Below are 17,620 nucleotides of genomic sequence, written 5' to 3'. Positions count from 1 at the left end.
AAAAAAAAAAAAAATTAAAAAAAAAAAAAAAAAAAAAAAAAGATTCTGATCCCTCGGGAATTAAACGCAACGTTTCTGGCTAAATATGCCCATCTATCCCCAAAACTAAGCTAATGCCTAATTATAAGAGAGATATATTAATTATGTTCATATACATTTATATTTATATATATGTATGTATATATAGAGGAACCTAAGAATTTTTGGCTTTAGAGTTGAAAAGCAGGGAATTCCTAAACAGTAAGGTGGTGGTGGCATGTGGATAGGGAATATATACACAAAAAAAAGGTTAAGGGATTTGGTGCCCTTTTTATGACTTCCTTCTTTAACTTTTCACTTCTTTCTTCCCAACAAAATCAATTTCCATATTCCAAATTATCTGACCCTAACCCGAACTCGGTTTAATTCATATCAGGATCCTTTTCACCCTGATTGAATCATTTACGATCAAGTTCGACCCCCAAATCATCTCTAACCCTAACCCTAACCCATTGTTGGTTTGATACATATCATGATCGTTTTCATTATGGTTGAGTCATTTATGATAGAGTTTGAGCCTGTATTTCAAATCAATTCATTTCATCATATACATGTCATTGCATCACTGTTATATATATCTTATTCGATAATATGCATGCATGACCGACACGGGGGTATCGTAACATAGGCATAGGGCATGGATGAGGGCAACGTCGTCGAGAAAGAAAGCGAGAAATGACCACGGAATGGTATTCGTTGTGGAAAAGTGTTGTGAAAATGGTATTATATTCGGTGAGAATGAGAACCAGAGATGATCATAAGAAATATGTTTTTATAGGGTCAGATTCTGCAAGTCAAGAACTTATATATTCTTCTCTCGTTAATGCCACAAAAAATGGGTTCTTTCCCACCTTTCTTTTCCTTTGCTTTTTTATTTATACTAATTAATTAATTAACAATTAATTTACCCTATCTTCAAATTATAATTATATTATATAGTTTTATTTTTCTGTAACTCCCAACCCAGTCAACATGTCATTTTCAGGCATATATTCGCATACCATTTTCATATATTAGTTGGCACCCAAACCGATCACCATCAGAATATATTTCTGTGGAAAATAAATGCTAATGTAACCATAATTTGAATTTACATTTATTTCAAAAATTCCAACCATATATTATTAAAAATGTCTCACAAAAGTCGAGCTCTATCATTCTATACATATTTAAAACTATATTATAAAATAATGAAACTAAATTTTGTAACAATTACGATTATAACTAACGATTTTTTTGTATGACCATGAGTATACGTTATCCAACTAATAAAGGTATTCAAATTAATGTTACGTTAATTTGTCGAAAACTTGTACCGTTAAATTAGTACGAGCACTTCTCTTCAACTTTTGCTTTCTACCGAAAGAGAAATCAAACATATTCTTGAAAAAGACATTTTTCTTTTCATTTATAAACCCTTTGAAATGTAAACCAAAATTTTCCTTTTCTATAACCAATCCAATCCAAACAAAATGGATGAGATTGAGTAACATTTTTGGTTGGTTTGATTATGGAAATGGGCTTGAATCAAAGATTGGAATGCATGCATGAATTTAAAAGCATTCCACTCCAATTTGCATTATATGATGGTGGTTAAAGAAGTTGATATCACTGAATCATATGAATGGTACTCATAAGTTTCTTGATTATTTGAGTAATTACAATCTTTCACAAGTTCTGTATTCATAACTTTACAGAGAAGGTTTATACAACCGTGTAGAGACAACGGGTAACACTATATATGTATAAATATTAATCACACAGCTGGTTGCTGATATTGGGAAGGAACCAGCAGAGGTAGGGATCCAAGTCAAAAAAGAAAACCCTACAAATTTGGTGCATCTATTATCTTTACAGGCAAGAAGAGCACAGGTATTAAGGATAGGATAGGATGCTTCATCCCACATAGGCATTGCCCTTGGAGGTTTGAGCAGCAGACTTCAGGATGGTTGAGGGTAGAGGAAGACGCGATGGCTCTGATTCTGATATTTTTACACTTCCAGCATGGGCACGGGGATGGATGGTGATGGGGATGGGCACCTCTTCTGCTGCCTTTGGGGTGTAGTTGAAACAGAGCTCTCTGTTAGCGGCAAGTGCCACGAGTTCTTTCTCCTCCAACCCTCGGGTCGGGCCGAGGCTGCATCGGTCCGTGTTGTGCTTGGCTAATGCATCCTTGAATTTCTTTATCTGTCATACCAAACCAATTCTTTATCACTCTACCATCTACAATAACACGTAAACTAGTAGAGACAAACCACACATTTGATACTCATGAGGCAGATGTAGAAGAGACGTAGGGATGTCTGTACTATTTCCATCTCCATCCTTGCAAAATTCTCGTCAGGGATGGGAAACATACGGCTCCATTTAATTAATAGGGAGAAATATCTCTCCCTCCCTCCCCCATTCTCTGTTTAAGCGGAGATTCTCTACGGGACTGGGACTGGTTAAATGGACATCTCTTGGGAAATAATCCACAATAGGAGATTTGATACTTGAAGCACAAACAGATCTACTTCGACTAAAACAATAACAGCCTAAACCCATTAAATATTATCCGCTTTGGCTTGTTAGCCTCACGGTTTTAAAGTGCATATGTTAGGGAGAGGTTTCCACATCCTTATAAAGAATGTTTCGTTTTCGTTTCCAACCGATGTGAGATCTCACAATCCACCCCCCTTTGGGGCCCACCGTTCTCGCTGGCACACCATCCAGTGTCTGGCTCTAATACCATTTGTAACAACCTAAACCCACCGCTAATAGATATTGTCCGCTTTAGCCCGTTACGTGTCGCCGTCAGCCTCACGGCTTTAAAATGTATCTGGTAGGGAGAGGTTTCCACACCCTTATAAAGAATGTTTCGTTTTCTACTCCAACCGATGTGGAATCTCACAAAAACACTTCAAATGTGATTAAACAACAATTAAAATGGAAATAAAGGAAGAGCATGCTTCTATAAAAGAATGTACAGCCACAATCAATATTATGAATGATAATGATAGGATAACATTACAAAAGCAGAACAGTTCCAATGTATTTAAAGATTTGTTACCGTTGCATTAGTACAGCTAAAGCTGCAAACACGACCCTGAGCACCTCTGTAGAAGCGAAAGAAGGGCAGCACATGCACACCAAGACTATAACACATAGATTTGTGCTCTTCATAGTTCACTTGCAAAAATTGGATTTCTGGATTCATCTCAGCAAATTGGCATATCTGCAGAGGATAGATATACGAACCTTTTCAAGACTCGTAAAACTTGGAACATACACATTGTTCTTTCTACACAATAAAGCATAAAGGAGACCTTTGGGTGAAGAGCTTTGCAGCCACCACAACCAGGGGAGAAGAAATCCACAATAACAAGCTTGTCCCCGGCATTTAAAAGAGAATCCACAAGCTCCTCTGCACTGCTCACCTCTTTCATATTAGCTTCTAACCCCCTTTCCCACCATTTCTGAGCTTTTGGAGTTCGAAACCCACTCTATTAGACACCAACACAAGAGTTAACAAACAAAATGGATAATAGATTATGGACATAATCAAGTGCTAATCAAGGATAAGCAAACATAGGGATACAGTAACTAGTTCTGTTCATAGTAACCCAGATCACAAACAACAAGACACAGCTAAGTTTCCTATTCAGAATCCAATAAAATTAAACACAGAAAACCTAATGATACAAATAAATTTATAAAGAAAATCCAACCGAAGGGAAACATATAATAAAATGACAGAAAAAGCTGAATGTTAGAAACAAAAACCTTAATAATATCATAGGAAAGGGAAAAAACACAAGGATATGAAGAATACAGGTACCAACATGGGATATCGTCGAAGACCGTGTAGGAGAAGTAGAATTCCTGGAGATGACCTTAGCTTCTCTAAACTGAATTCTTTCGCCATAGGAGTCACGGCTCGAAAAAGACAGCGAAGCGGATGGTAATTTCAGAGAAAGCCGTTTCCAAGTCGAGGGATTCGAAGAAGAAATGACGGATTTAAGGCCATAAATCGGCGGAGGAAGATGGTGAGGAGAAAAGGAAGGGCGAGAGGGGGAAAAACTGATCTTGCTGAGAGCGTCGGCCATTAAAATCGAGGACAAATCTGTTGAAATCGCTTGGATTGAAGAGGGTAAGAGGAATTGGGAAGTGGGGTTGGTGGGAAATTGTGGGAAATTGAAGTGGGGATAGGATGATTGTATAGGATGTTGAAGAACGAGATGATCGGGATCGAAAAGGGGGCGTTGTCATGAATTGAAGAAGACGAGGGAGAGGGGAGGCGAGGCGTTTGTAGGTGAAGGAATGGGAATGAAAGGCGGAGCGGTTGGGCGAATAACAACGAGGATTGTGGGGAATTGCGAGTGGATAAGAGGCGCACGCAACGTCGCATTGATTTCGGGTTTTGTGGTCACAAAAAGTGAAAGTGCAGACGAAGCCATTGACCATATCTATATATTCTTTGCCTCTAAAATTCAAACTTTCTTTGAAAGAATTCATACTTTAGTCAATCAAGCTTAAATTAACCAGTATTTTCATAGTTAAANTCATGCTTATAAAAGGGAAACAACCCTAGAGTTTAAGCTACAAGAGTAATTTTTTTAGGACGGAAGAAATGTTGTTGTGTTTGTGTTTAATCCAATCGATTCGAGAGTGATGACTGCTTACGTGATTCTTCTTAACAAAAGTTGAGTGAGTTAGATGGAAAAAAGATCCATAATTGTATCTTCGTTTTGTCATTTTCGTTTGGTTTATATTTCATTGTATATTAGGTTTGGTGATATACTATAACAGGAAATTTTCGGATAATTTTTCATTTCATTGTTTGTCATTATATAAATGTTTAAAATTTGAAATTTTGCCAAAAAAAAAAAAAAAAAAAAAACCATGCTCACATTCAATATATATCCTAAAGCAGCTTTCATTTACAAGAAACACCACATGGAGGACCCAAATGGCCAAGAGATATTTGTAAGATTCTAGAAAATGAACATTCAACATTAAATTACACAAGAGATTGCAACACTACCAGTCAATTATATTCGAAAGTAGCATCTATCGGAGATGTGATTTTGGTAAAGGTATCAATTTACGTTTGAATGTGCACAGGTTTAGTATTGTTATTTTAATTTTTTTTTTCAGTTATTAGTCAGCTAGATGTGGATCTCAATTTAATTTACGGTGTCGAGTTTATTTAGGAGTCCATGTGGCGAGGTAGCTAGAGTAAGTGAGTATAAGACATAAATAGAATACTTGATAGTTTGGCTGGTTTGGTTAGGTCAGGTGGCATGTCTGCCATTAAGAGCTTGAAGGGCGGATATTTGAGGAAGTTAAAGTTGGTCAATGATTGGGTTAGCCGATTGTTTAGTCCACGCACGTGTACATTTCTTTTACAATCGTTAAGATAGTGTGTTGCAATAAGCCAGCTCATTGAGTGTACATGTGGCTATGTATGGTGAGAGGGCCATTCTTAGCCTATTATTGAATTCTCTGTCCTTTTTTCTTTCTTTCTTTTCACCAATTTCTATTATATGAATTATTTTGGGAGAATAAAGGTGGTTTGGATTTGAAATAACCATGTTGACTTCGACAAAAATTGATTTTTACCACCATTTTTATGAAAGTAGTATTCGAATTTTGAACCATTCCTTCATTTTCTATATAATTTGATGGCATAAAAGTGATGTGGGTAGAGACGGTATGTATGAAACCCCTGCATAGAAGGGAAACATACAAATTTTCTTTACTCTTTGTAGGATCGGTTTCTAATACCGTCAACTTTAAAAAAACGCAAACCTTCCTAATCCAATTTGATCAAGTGTAATGTAAAGGCCATCATTTTCCAAGAATATTAACACTTTATTTTCTTAATATCCCTTTCCAGACATCATCTTACCATTTGTTTAAGGTACAACACAGCAAATCATAAACCAACCTAATATGCATAAATAGTTCTGACCCGAGAGCAAGACACATAAATCAAACATATCTTTGGTTGAGCAAATACTTGAGTGAGAAACAGCAGCATGTGGCTCATATGGAAGCCTCCCTGGCGATGTTTCTAGGTGAGGGCAAACCAGCAACAACATCTTCCTCAATCCCACACTCGTTTGTTCCTCTTTTTATCTTGAAGTAGCCATCCTAGAAGTTTAAATTTAAATGCATTGCAGTCAGGACAGAAGAAAGTAGATTCAATACACATGCACTTTACTACATAAGTTGTGAACATTTTAGTAAAAGCAACTTTGATCTTTAGTTTTACGTTCCAATAAATGCTTTCTCATAGGGAGTCTCTCGAGTGTTATTTTTTTTTATTACTACTATGAACTAAACATAATGATTTTGAGTGAGAGATGGTTTTGACTCTAGCAAAAGTGTTTTTAGTTATGTCGAAAGCACTTCCAAATGTAACCATAGGGCAGCAAAATCAAAAGGTACACAAAATGTAATGAAAACTTACATCACCCCAGCCTCTGTTCCACTGATTTGCCAAAAGCTGCGACAACAAAATGAAGGTGATTAACATAATATATCAACAAAATTGGCGGTTACAACCTTGCCATTTAGAAGATAAGAATAGAGAAAGGTATAAGCAGACCCAATAATCCTCTCCATCATCTGATGTTCCCCATCCAATAAGCTTCACAGCATGCCCTCCCAACTCATCACCAGTAATATGTTTGTAAACCCCAGATTTGTAATGGGCAAAATCCTGTAAATCGGTATTTACATTACTTTTACAACTAGAAGCAAGGTATAGGATATTGTTAGCCAAGAAGATTTCTACTTGCTAAACACGTTAAGGTTATTTTCACGTAACTCTCAAGAAATGCCAAAAACACAATCACTAAAAATTTCTGATTATTTAGCTGGACACCTGGAACTAACTTTCCAATTTTGAGGGTGTCCATAGTAAAGCAATTACTAAAAATTAGTTGTTCTGTAATACAATGATCTTCATTCTTTGAAAAAATCAGTCGTAAGCTTTTGGGAGGATGGTTCCATTAATTGTCACAATTTTGTTTTCAACTTTGATTCTTTATACGAGAGTAACATACAGTCCTGGTATAGAAAAGGTTAGGCGTTTGTTAGGTAAATTTCTTAGATTATACAGTTCTAGTACGATACGTAAAAAAATGTAACGTATAAATAATGGCACGCAAAATGTTGCAATGACTAGAGCAAGGATTTTGAAAACTCAACTTGAAAACACTTCCTACATTTATAAAAAATAATTTAGTATTAAAAAAAGGCCATGCATATAAAAGTGAAGAGTACATTGACTATTCTTAATTCTAGCATAAGTAACATGTTATTTGGACGTCTAATAAATTATGGCCCTCTAATGATAGTTTAAATTGTTATTGCTATCAGACTGCTTGATCCTCTAGCTAATATGTATACTTTTGCTTTAAGTAGGGCGGCAGAAAAGATATAAACTACAAGAAATTTATCCTAATGTTTGAGCACATTTAACCGAGCGCAAAGCAAGATATTTCGCTTACCTCATACACCGTGAAGTCAACCTCAACTGGTCCATTCTTATAAACTTCGGCCATGATATCATAGGGATCCTTTTTAATCCTGTAAGCATTAACACCATAGTGCTTTGATTTTCTCCAAATCTGGTTTTTATCTACACAATGCCTGACACATTTAGGAGTATTATATGCTGGTTCACAACCAGGGTGGGAACAACCATCGGTGTCAAAATATGGATCACACTGCAAGGTTTCAGATAGTTATTTAAAGCGTTCATCAACAGAAAAAGGACAGAATTTAAGAGCCATATGTTAAGCAGTAACAATAAAATCCCACATGAAGAACCGTAATTATACATGGAGCGTCCTTCTCTAATTAGCTACATTACCTCTGCGGTAACAACTCCGTGACGAACAAAATATCGCCATGCAGAAATTGGGTATCCCCCATCACAGCCGTCACCACACATGAAGCCACAGCAGGCCAAAAGATCGTTAACAGACAGAGAAATATTCTGAAACAAATATTATATTTAATTACCACTAAATAGGGAAAAATATTTGGTTAAGTGAACATTAATACTAGTGAACAAGAATATTAGGGTAGTCGGCAAACCATGTTATAATGAATGCAAAAGCGATCTGAAAGTGACTCAACAGCAGCAAATGCCCAGCAAGAACCACAGTGCCCCTAAAACGTAAAGGCAGGCTGATAATTTTCATAAATCATAATACAGAAAGGGAAGATTATTGAAATTAATGGGAAATAATTACCTGATCTTTATGAGGATATTTTCCAGCATTGACGTTCACGGAAGGAAAAGCATCAGCATGTTTTTGTTTAAAAAATAATCTACCAGTAAATTGAGATGAGTAATTGACCTAGAATGGTTCCAATGGTGATACACTGAGGCCAAGCTTCTCTAGCATCAAAACTTTTTGGCAACTTTAAAGACTTGGGATGGGATAAAACAGGGGTACTCTTTAAATCCTTCTCCGGAGATTGTTTGACACCAAGAATGTGCTTGAATTGGCTAACCTGCACAAGAAACAATGGCGTGAAAACATCAATAAAAGAGTTCTTACAAGAATTAAAAGTAGAAAAAGCTTTGGACGTTCAGAAAAAAACAATCAAATTCCAACCATCAATAGTAGAATAATATTAAGCAAGTAGAAACTTACAGAATAGTTCGAAAAACTTGGGTTCATGGCAGCTTTCCAGCCAGCGTGTGGGTGTTCGTTTACGTGCCGAACGATAGACTCCTGCAAGACATCATAAAAACTATTAGAGGAGTTCTTTTTTACAAATATAAAAATTTGAAAAAATGAAAAAAAGAAAAAAAAAAAAGGAAGAAGAAGTATTCATATGGGTTACAGTTCAGGTTAGAGATGCTTCGCATTAATTAAAAAGGTTCTTGATAACTCAACCTAAACAAATTAAATAGATCCAGTTCACAAAAATAAAATGGCTGATTATGATTTTTATTTTATTAGTATAAAACATTAGTATGAAAATTAAGATTAATATTCACCTTCAGATGAGGTAGTACAATAGAAATATCATTAACCAGTAAAGTTTTATGAAACGATGAGTTCAAACAAATATGTACTCAAATGTTCACTAGTTAGAAAACTTTTCGAGAAACACAAGTGTATCGAGGTGCAGTGTTCAGGTTAATCGATTTAACACTAAAAAACTAAAAATCCAAAGGGACCCAAAAGTGAAATTGCTATTTAAATGGTTATGCATCTTTTCTGCTCAATCAAACCGTTCAAAAGTCATTGTCCATGAATTGGGTTAAGCAGTAGAGGGGATGGGAACTATCCTTGACCATAACAGTAGTACCTGAAGAATATCAGCGTTGAGTTTGAACTTTAGAACTTGTTCCTCCGCATAGACCTGCTATCAACAGAGCATTCAATATATTGAATAACAACTGAAAAGGGATCGGATAGGATTTCGTAATAAGAAATGAACACTTGCACAGTATCTTTTCATGAAATGAGCCGAAATGGCTAAAAATCAACATTTTACGGATATTACACACTGCCCAAATCCAATAATTTTTGGAGATTGTGGGAAAAAACATATGTAGCACAGTTCTTCATAAAATTTCAAGGTTGTGAAATTCTTTAGTAAACGCTCCCATATGTATTGGCAGATCAAGTGTTATTCATTCTCCGTTAGAAGGAAATTGCATAAATGTTCTTGTATGATAGATTTATTTTCACAGAAAAGGATTAATCAACTGAAATCCACTATTTACCATGGGTCCTCTTGGATCCATAGGTTTTTGGTTGAGAGTTGTTGAAAGGTGGAATCCCACAAAAAATATGTATACAAAGTTGAAGACAAGTAATGGTTAAGCATTAAAAGACCCTTCTCAATTAAAATTATAATTGTGATTTATGATGTAAACCGCACCACATAATTACTGTTATCCAAATCTATTTCTAGAATTTATCAATAAATTTACAACTTCTTTCGCGATTTAAACTAGATTATGGGTACACTAGAATACGATCACCAAGAAGCTGCAGATCGTCAAACTAATTTACGTATAATTGGAAACCAAGAGAAGACAGGAAAGAGGTCAAAGTATCAGCCAGGTTCAAGAGCTACAGACCAAAGCTGGGATGCTAAATCCAAAAATATATAGATATACGAAGTAAAAGGAAAAAGTGTAAAAGGACCTGATGATGATGGAGGAAGCAGAAGGCGACCAAAAATAGCAAGGAAAGGGAGGAATGGAAGTGAGATGATGCCATGTCCTTGCTATTTTGGAAGGCAGAATCAGAAGGTGAAGGAGAAACAGAGGCGATGAAGAAGGGGGGACTGAGGAGGAGGAAGGGATGAGTTCCAAGCTAATATTTGGGGAGAAGGACCAATCCGAAGTTTCCGTTTGGTTTAACGCCTGAGCTAACGTCATCCATGTTCCTGCTGCCATCTGTCACCAATCCCTTTCTCGGTCTTCACAATTATCTTCATTCCGCACATCGAGATAAACATAAAATAATATATGTATAGGGGACTTTTTAAGTTTAGGTTTAAATATAAACTAGCCAACCTTATCTGTATTTTTTTTTTTAAAAAAACAAATTTTCTGCCAAATAAGCCCAACTATTATATATTTGTTTCTTCCAATTATTAATTACTCCTCTTTAATCACTATTATCCTTTTCTATTTATTTTTTAAACCTTTTTATTTGTGTTTTTGAAATTAAAAAAAAAAAAAAATGTTTTTTCAACCCAACTTAGTTTTCCATAAGCACGTTTGAAAAAAATATATATCAAGTGTGTTTACCCTTGTTAAGAATTGCTTGATAGATGGATTTATCATAGTAATTACCAAAAAATCTCTAAATTTTGCAGTGAGAAATATAAATATAATTAATGGAATCATTTTTTAAATATAGTACATTAAAATAGGTTTGAAAAGGGCAATAAATCAGTAAAATAGTAATAATAAACTTTATTTTTACATGCCATTTCAAACTTTAAATTAAAAAGTAAAAATAAAAAATAAAAATAAATAAAATAAAAACTAACCACGGAGAACAAAATTTCTATCATTCATCAAGCCAACGACATTCTAAATGTAATTCATGTAAGAAATTATTGAGAACTCAAGGACATAATGGTAGAACCTATAGAATAGATCCTATTCAACAAGGCCGTTCATGTAAATAATATTTTATTAATTGAAATTACTTCTAATTTGGTTAGAAAATCAGTAATGAAAAACTTATGATCTCACAAACGAATACTTCTGTTCATGGGCACTTAATCCTCACGCCAATTCTGTCTGCAGTCTTCGTTCATGCACTTGTAAAATGTTGAAGCAGGTTCATCAGCTGATCTCAGTTGTATTTGTATGAATGCAGCCTTGCCAAACCCACAATTTGGACATGTTGCTACAGCAATGAGCAGAAAACAAAAACAAATTTAGAAGAAAAACACAGAGATACAAACAATATTCGAAAACCCTACAAGGACTTCTTGTACCCATCTCCGTGATGAGCATAACTCACTGGGGTCAAGCAGTGGAATACTAAAAACTATGTTGATTTCTAGTTTTAAAGACTTGATTGGTGCATCTTCTCACCACAGGATCAAACGTAAGATTCAGAGGAAGCACCATGTAATGCTAACAAGTTTTACCAAAGACTAAAACCTACTTTTCTTACCATCTGTCAAAAGGTTTAAGATGTAAGTCATCCATTCGAGAACACAAGACATGAATGGATGATCCTGTTTCACTTGCAAATGAAGTGGCCGAGTTACAGGAAAGAAGGAAACAAAGGACTCATCTTTAAGCTTGATCAGGAGAATGCTTACGATAAAGTGGGCTGAAATTTCCTTGACTTGATTCTATTGGTGTATCTTAGTGGTGGAGTGTTTGAACAGATTTCCCTCCTTGGGTATGAAGATGGAAATTATTGAAGCTTTGGTTCTTAAGTTAAGATTCATGTTTCATCCCACACATTGAACGTAGCAGATAATAGTGTGTATAGAATCTTTAAAATCACCAACCTCCAAAATATTCAGAAGCTTTTTAATTTACTTTTTCCACTTTCAATAAATTTATCAAGGCAAAAATGAATCTTTCTGAGTTGATGAAGTGGAATGAAACCCCCAAGGGAGGGGTCTTAGGTTGGCTCAACTGGCCTTCATTGATTTTCTCCGGCATTATCTTTCAGCGTTTACGGTATGAAGTTGCTGCGACAATTGAGATATACGTCTAAAACTTCCTCTAGGAGAGTTTGATTGCCAAATGTGGTAGACATATGGTTACATGAAACATGGTCTCCTATGCCTACCAAATAGACGGTTAAATATTGGTAATATTAGACAGGAAGGATTGAACCGGTTGGGGGCTAGAGACCCAAATTTCTTTAGCACAAACTATTACAAGTAAAAAATGGGACTATGGGAGAGATTATTCTGGTCAGTTCATTTTGGGTTCCTCTAATGCTCTATGGGTAAAGGCCCTTGGAAGTCCGCTGAAAAGTTAGCCCCCTTGTCAAACAAAGTGCTCCTTTTTCAGCTGGATGAAGGTGCTTCTGTCAGGTCTTAAAAAGATTCAAGATGGAGTTTGGAATTGGAAAATATGAAGATAGGGCTGAAAGTATTGTGTGATAGTCTTATGGAAAGGGTATCTCTCCCACAAAACTATTTTCCAACGATTCCTCCCCCCTAACCCGTCCAATTTATAAACACTCTTCTAACAAACCCCTTACTTAAGGGCATTTCAACCAAAGACGTGTGGATAAGGATATCCTTTTAATTTGAGGTTTAGAAGAAAGCTTTTCTACAGCTAAATTGAGGAGTGATAGCCCTTTACATATCATCTATGATTCCCTCAACTACAATTCTAAAATAAGAAGCCTCACTACTACAGGGCTTTTGCGTGTCAACTATCATTGCTGATCAATTGTCCCTAAACAGGACATTATCCCAATGAAGATGTGTAAGATAATTTAGAAGTCTAAGGTTCCCAAAATGTGCACAGTCCTCATGTCGTCTGTCAATCTAACCATGTTATCTGAAAGACAAAGCTTTCATTGTTGCTCTAGCTCAGTTGGTGTGTCCTTTGTAGAGAGAGAAGAATTGACACTCCATAATTTTCTTTGTTTAGAAGTTCATTGTGCCTAATGGCTTAAAGGACTTCATTTTTTAACATCTGTTAGGCTTAAAGATAAGAAAAAATTGCCAAAGAGTCCTAAAAGATTTCGTTCCTAGGTAAGAAACTTAGGACCTTGTCATTTTTATAATCATTCTAGAACTGTTACAACTTCAGTCATTGGGATTCCATTTATCTACTTGTTTCCATATGGTGGCTAAGATCCTTTGTAAATTACATTTATTGGAAGTAAATAACTGCACACTAATTTGGCTTACCATTACCATATAATACAATATAAAAACACTAGAAAAATTGTAAATGTCAATCAATGCTTCATCTATATGATTAAATCTATTGCCTAAATCCATCATGTATAAATTAATTGAAAAACAAAAAAAAAAAAAAAAAACTGAGCACTGCGAAAAAAAATATACAGAGCTATGATGAAAAGATGTGTACCTTCGGTTTGAGCTGCATTTTTCATATCGTCATCAGAGATTATGGGTTCTAATTCCTTTTTCACCAAATGCTGCTTTCTTTTTATCTTTACCTGAATGGTAGAATCAAGAGAATACACTCCTTGCATCACCACATAAGAAATTAAGAGGCAAAAAGAGGGAAGTTATAAACAACTCGAGGCCTGATCACATACCCTATTCTCCAAGTAAGACACGTATGGACAAGTCGGGCAAAAGAATCTAGAAGATTTACCCATATTGGGTAACTCAAATTGCAGCATGTTCCCACAAGTTGGGCAAAACTCCATTTGCTAAGTCCTATCACAAACCCATCCTCTATCAATCAATAATCTGACGCATATCAAACACATAATCCACTAACTCAACAGATATCATGGAATGAGAATAAGAAATTATATGCAACGACTAAAGACGCCTCGCAGATAAATGCAATACGTTCATAGATCGCTTTTTTAGACGTGAAGGAGCTCCCCATTGACGAGGGAGTGCTGGGTGATTTGTTTGATCAAATTAATGTTATATCAAGAGAAGATTAATCCAAATCCAGTGTCTTAGAGGATCCATGGGAAGGATTATTAAGAAGAACGGCGTATGAACATGAACAATACTGACCTACCGAACGAGAGACGCTTTCGTACGCTGTGGCGTGCGAGTGAATTGAATCCGAGGAGTGAATTGAATCCGAGGAGTGAATTGGGAGGTGGGCAATATAAAAATAATAAATAATATTGCAACTTTTAAAATGATAAAAATAAATAAATAAATAACAAAGTTAGTCGTCATTTATTTATTTTTATAATTTGGGCAATATAAAATTGATCCATTTTAAAAATCGAGTATAAATCGGCTCCATTCTCTCGTATTCTGGCGCGCTAAATCATTAAACCGACGGAGGTGGAGAAGGCAATCAGCGGAGAAAATTGGTAAGAGTCTGTCGAACTCTATTTTTTCCATCTTTAGAATGCTCCATATCATTATTCATTTGATCTTGCTGTTCTTCATTCATTATGCAATTACTTCAAGTTGTCCTAACATTCGATCATCTCAGTTTAGTAAAACTGACGCTTGAATCAACTTCACTGAAAAATATGGCTGATGATGAACAGTTTAGTATCGATTCCTTGTGAAACCTAGAGTTTTAGCCTTTTTTTTTTTTTTCCTTTCCAAATTTTGGTATTGGAAATCAGAATGATTCCTTGTTTAACGTGTCGTGGTGTACATTTTTGAAGTTCATTTGAATAGGCAAGACGAAAAAGTCGAATAATCGTCTACTCGTGGCAATTTTGTAGTCAACACTGTTTTTTTTTAATTTTTTGCGACTGCTGAATGTCTTGCGCCTCCTAGCTGCTATGCTATCAAGAAGAATTTCAAGGTCTGGATGTGTGTAGCATGACGTTAGGGGACGAATACTGGAACTTTTGTTCTAACTTGAGCCTTTTTGTACATCTATTTCAGAGTGTTAACTATTAGACGCTTACTACTGCCCGTCCGGGTCCAAAATCTGTTAATCTTATCTCCAAATTCTGTTTACTACGCGTTCAATCTATCTACCTCTTGTCGTATGAGTATCCCTCTCTGTGAAGCACATGGCAACGACAAATCCTTACAATGAAGTTTTTTAGGTTCTTCTCAATATACGAATATTTTTGTATAAATAACTTCTCACCTTGCTACAGTTGATTGATAAACAATTGCATATTTGGAATGGAAAGCAATGGTACCGAATTCACTGGCAAACGCATGAAACTAGCTGTATGTTTACTCTTTTTTCTATGTCGTTATTTATCATGCCATTGCCAATGGAAATGAGAAATTACATTTCCTCAGATGGGAGAGCAGGGAAAGGATACAAGCATGTCCAACATTTCAGAAAATGAGCAGTGTGAGACGGACATTAGGGGATCCGAGGAGATGGAATCCAATATAGCTCGCCTACTAGAAAAGATTGAAAGCTTCACACAACTGGTAGGTGGTGGCTATGACCAATCTTTTTGAGCTGGCAATATGAGCTCGGTGTTAGGAGTGAGACCAAAATCCCACATTGACTAGATATAAAAAAAAGATCACGAGTATATAAGTGAGAGACATTATCTTTATTGATATGAGATTTGTTTTTTTTTTTTCTGTGAAATCAAAAGTAGAGTCACATGGGCTAATGTCCTAAAAGTATAGGATATTATATGAATATGAAAATATGTGTGGAAATATGTGAAGGGAAGTAGCTAGAACTTGGGTTATATTGCAATAGTATGTATTGTTTTCAAGTTTTTGTTTGGCTGCAAATATTTTCTACTGATCCACATTAATTTTTTCTTAATGAAGGTGTCTGAACTCCTGGAGTCGGGAAAGACTGCTTTTAAAGATCTTAGTAATGAATTTGAAGAGCAAATCATAGCGTGAGTTGAAACTACAATATATACCTTCAAACATTTTTGTTGAGAACTACTTTATTAACTTAATTACTGTTCTTTCTTTCATTCTTCCCAGCATCCACAAGAATAATGTTGAAAGATGGCAACACGAGATCAAAGAGCTGCGGTTGCTTGATTCATCAAATGAGGAAGCCAGTACTATTTTATGCAATGCTCGAAATTTACTTCAGAATGGTCACATCCAGTTTTGAAGGTAATTTCAAGCAGGGCTATTTTTTTTTTTCCAGCTTTGGAAAATTGATTCGAACCATGATTGAAAAGCTAGGCTAGAAGAGGTGTCTACATCAAGGAAGCAACTTAGTGCCATGAAACCTAGTAGAAAAGTTCTATATTTAGTGTTAACGAATAGCCATGCATGCTCATTTTTATCTTTAAACTTCGATCAAAATCATGCATATATCAAAACTGTGAAACGAGTGATATACTAACTGAGTTGTCTATTTGCTTGGTTTTGTGTTTTAGGCGAAGATGGAAAATCATGTAGTTAATTGTAACCCTGACAAACTGTTGTTTTTTTTTTTTTTTGTTTTTTAATAGAGAATGTCATGGTCCAAGAGTAAGGATAGAGGTTGAATAGAGATTTGAAAATTTAACTTTCGAGGAATAGAGGTTGAATGGAGATTTGAAAATTGAACTTTCGGGATACATGTATAATATAAAATGGACAATTGAAATGAGTTTGTTTGTGATACATAATCTTGATATTTTAACCCTAAATCTAAATACCTTGTATAAGAGATTGTATGTATGGAACATACTTGATATTTACAAACCAAGCAAACAAAAATCCTAATATTTTTATATGTTATTTATAGTAAATGTGTTTTCCACTCCTAAATAAGTTATTATACGTATTATGTACCTCTAATATGTAGTATATGGGCTATATACTGTCTTGAGTGAACTTGATATATATAACTCTTACTCTAAAATACTAAAAGTCTATAAAAGAATCAAGTACAATTTATACTACATCTAGTCGGAAAAAATGTATCATTGACTAAGATATTATAATTATGAAACACGGGCTTCCAAATGTTGTTAAACTAAAAAAATATCGATTTTTTTTTATTACTTTTTTATGAATTTTTAAAGATAAAAATACTTAAAATAAAATTATTTTGATTTTGATTTTATTTGTTGAGCTTAGTACTTGTTGAAAGAGATCAAACTACCGACTTTGATATGATATTTGATATCGAAGTTATGGAGGTACCATGAAGTTAAAATAGTGAAATTATCAATTTTGAAATTTAATTGATACTATACCAAAATTCAAGAATATAAAATAGGTTAAAAAATGTTAAAAAAAAATACACTAAGGTAGTGATTCAAGTTTAGTATATAACAATTTTGTAGCATTTTAGTATGTGAAGTGAAAACCTTCCATCACTTCATTACACAATATAGCTCAATTTCACTTCTAAATTTGTTGAAAAAAAATAAAATAAATAATAGAGCATCTAAAAGATTTATCATAGATTATGATAAGATGTATAAACTTTTAATTTTATCAAATTACTCCTTAAACTGGAACAAATGTTTCATTTTTTTACTTTCAGTTT

The 17,620-nt window shown here is 34.9% G+C and overlaps 4 protein-coding genes across 8 annotated transcripts; 1 reads left to right on the top strand and 3 right to left on the bottom strand.

Annotated features, from left to right (window-relative positions):
• Positions 1-1,647: 1,647 nt before the first annotated feature.
• LOC111470833 (thioredoxin-like 1-1, chloroplastic) lies at positions 1,648-4,437 on the bottom strand. The gene is made up of 4 exons (XM_023116480.1): positions 3,864-4,437; positions 3,348-3,524; positions 3,092-3,256; positions 1,648-2,226 (listed from the first exon to the last, which is right to left on the bottom strand). The coding sequence occupies exons 1-4, from the start codon at positions 4,125-4,127 to the stop codon at positions 1,936-1,938; spliced, it is 897 nt and encodes a 298-aa protein (XP_022972248.1). The 5' UTR covers positions 4,128-4,437; the 3' UTR covers positions 1,648-1,935.
• A 1,437-nt stretch (positions 4,438-5,874) lies between these two features.
• LOC111470792 (cathepsin B-like protease 2) lies at positions 5,875-10,414 on the bottom strand. The gene is made up of 11 exons (XM_023116412.1): positions 10,212-10,414; positions 9,364-9,417; positions 8,700-8,780; positions 8,400-8,556; positions 8,292-8,296; positions 8,134-8,208; positions 7,907-8,032; positions 7,542-7,760; positions 6,635-6,748; positions 6,497-6,532; positions 5,875-6,177 (listed from the first exon to the last, which is right to left on the bottom strand). The coding sequence occupies exons 1-11, from the start codon at positions 10,284-10,286 to the stop codon at positions 6,070-6,072; spliced, it is 1,050 nt and encodes a 349-aa protein (XP_022972180.1). The 5' UTR covers positions 10,287-10,414; the 3' UTR covers positions 5,875-6,069.
• A 657-nt stretch (positions 10,415-11,071) lies between these two features.
• LOC111470892 (DNA-directed RNA polymerase III subunit RPC10-like) lies at positions 11,072-14,323 on the bottom strand. 2 transcript variants are annotated; one of them, XM_023116551.1, is made up of 4 exons: positions 14,236-14,323; positions 13,797-13,920; positions 13,604-13,694; positions 11,072-11,432 (listed from the first exon to the last, which is right to left on the bottom strand). In XM_023116551.1, the coding sequence occupies exons 2-4, from the start codon at positions 13,908-13,910 to the stop codon at positions 11,302-11,304; spliced, it is 336 nt and encodes a 111-aa protein (XP_022972319.1). In that variant the 5' UTR covers positions 13,911-13,920; positions 14,236-14,323; the 3' UTR covers positions 11,072-11,301. The 2 variants fall into 2 exon arrangements, with proteins under 2 accessions (XP_022972319.1, XP_022972320.1); XM_023116552.1 differs by having other exon boundaries at positions 14,240-14,323.
• A 126-nt stretch (positions 14,324-14,449) lies between these two features.
• LOC111470787 lies at positions 14,450-16,782 on the top strand. Of its 4 annotated transcripts, none has more exons than XM_023116405.1 (6): positions 14,450-14,546; positions 15,300-15,375; positions 15,451-15,588; positions 15,946-16,019; positions 16,111-16,248; positions 16,593-16,782. In XM_023116405.1, exons 2-5 carry the CDS (start codon positions 15,328-15,330, stop codon positions 16,244-16,246), a joined length of 396 nt encoding a protein of 131 aa, XP_022972173.1. In that variant the 5' UTR covers positions 14,450-14,546; positions 15,300-15,327; the 3' UTR covers positions 16,247-16,248; positions 16,593-16,782. The 4 variants fall into 4 exon arrangements, with proteins under 4 accessions (XP_022972173.1, XP_022972172.1, XP_022972170.1 ...); XM_023116404.1 differs by lacking the exon at positions 16,593-16,782 and adding an exon at positions 16,518-16,564; XM_023116402.1 differs by lacking the exon at positions 16,593-16,782 and having other exon boundaries at positions 16,111-16,479.
• Positions 16,783-17,620: the final 838 nt, after the last annotated feature.

The sequence above is a fragment of the Cucurbita maxima genome, unplaced genomic scaffold (assembly GCF_002738345.1).
Source record: "Cucurbita maxima cultivar Rimu unplaced genomic scaffold, Cmax_1.0 Cma_Scf00047, whole genome shotgun sequence".
NCBI lineage: Eukaryota > Viridiplantae > Streptophyta > Magnoliopsida > Cucurbitales > Cucurbitaceae > Cucurbita > Cucurbita maxima.
This window is presented reverse-complemented; position numbering and strand designations above follow the sequence as displayed.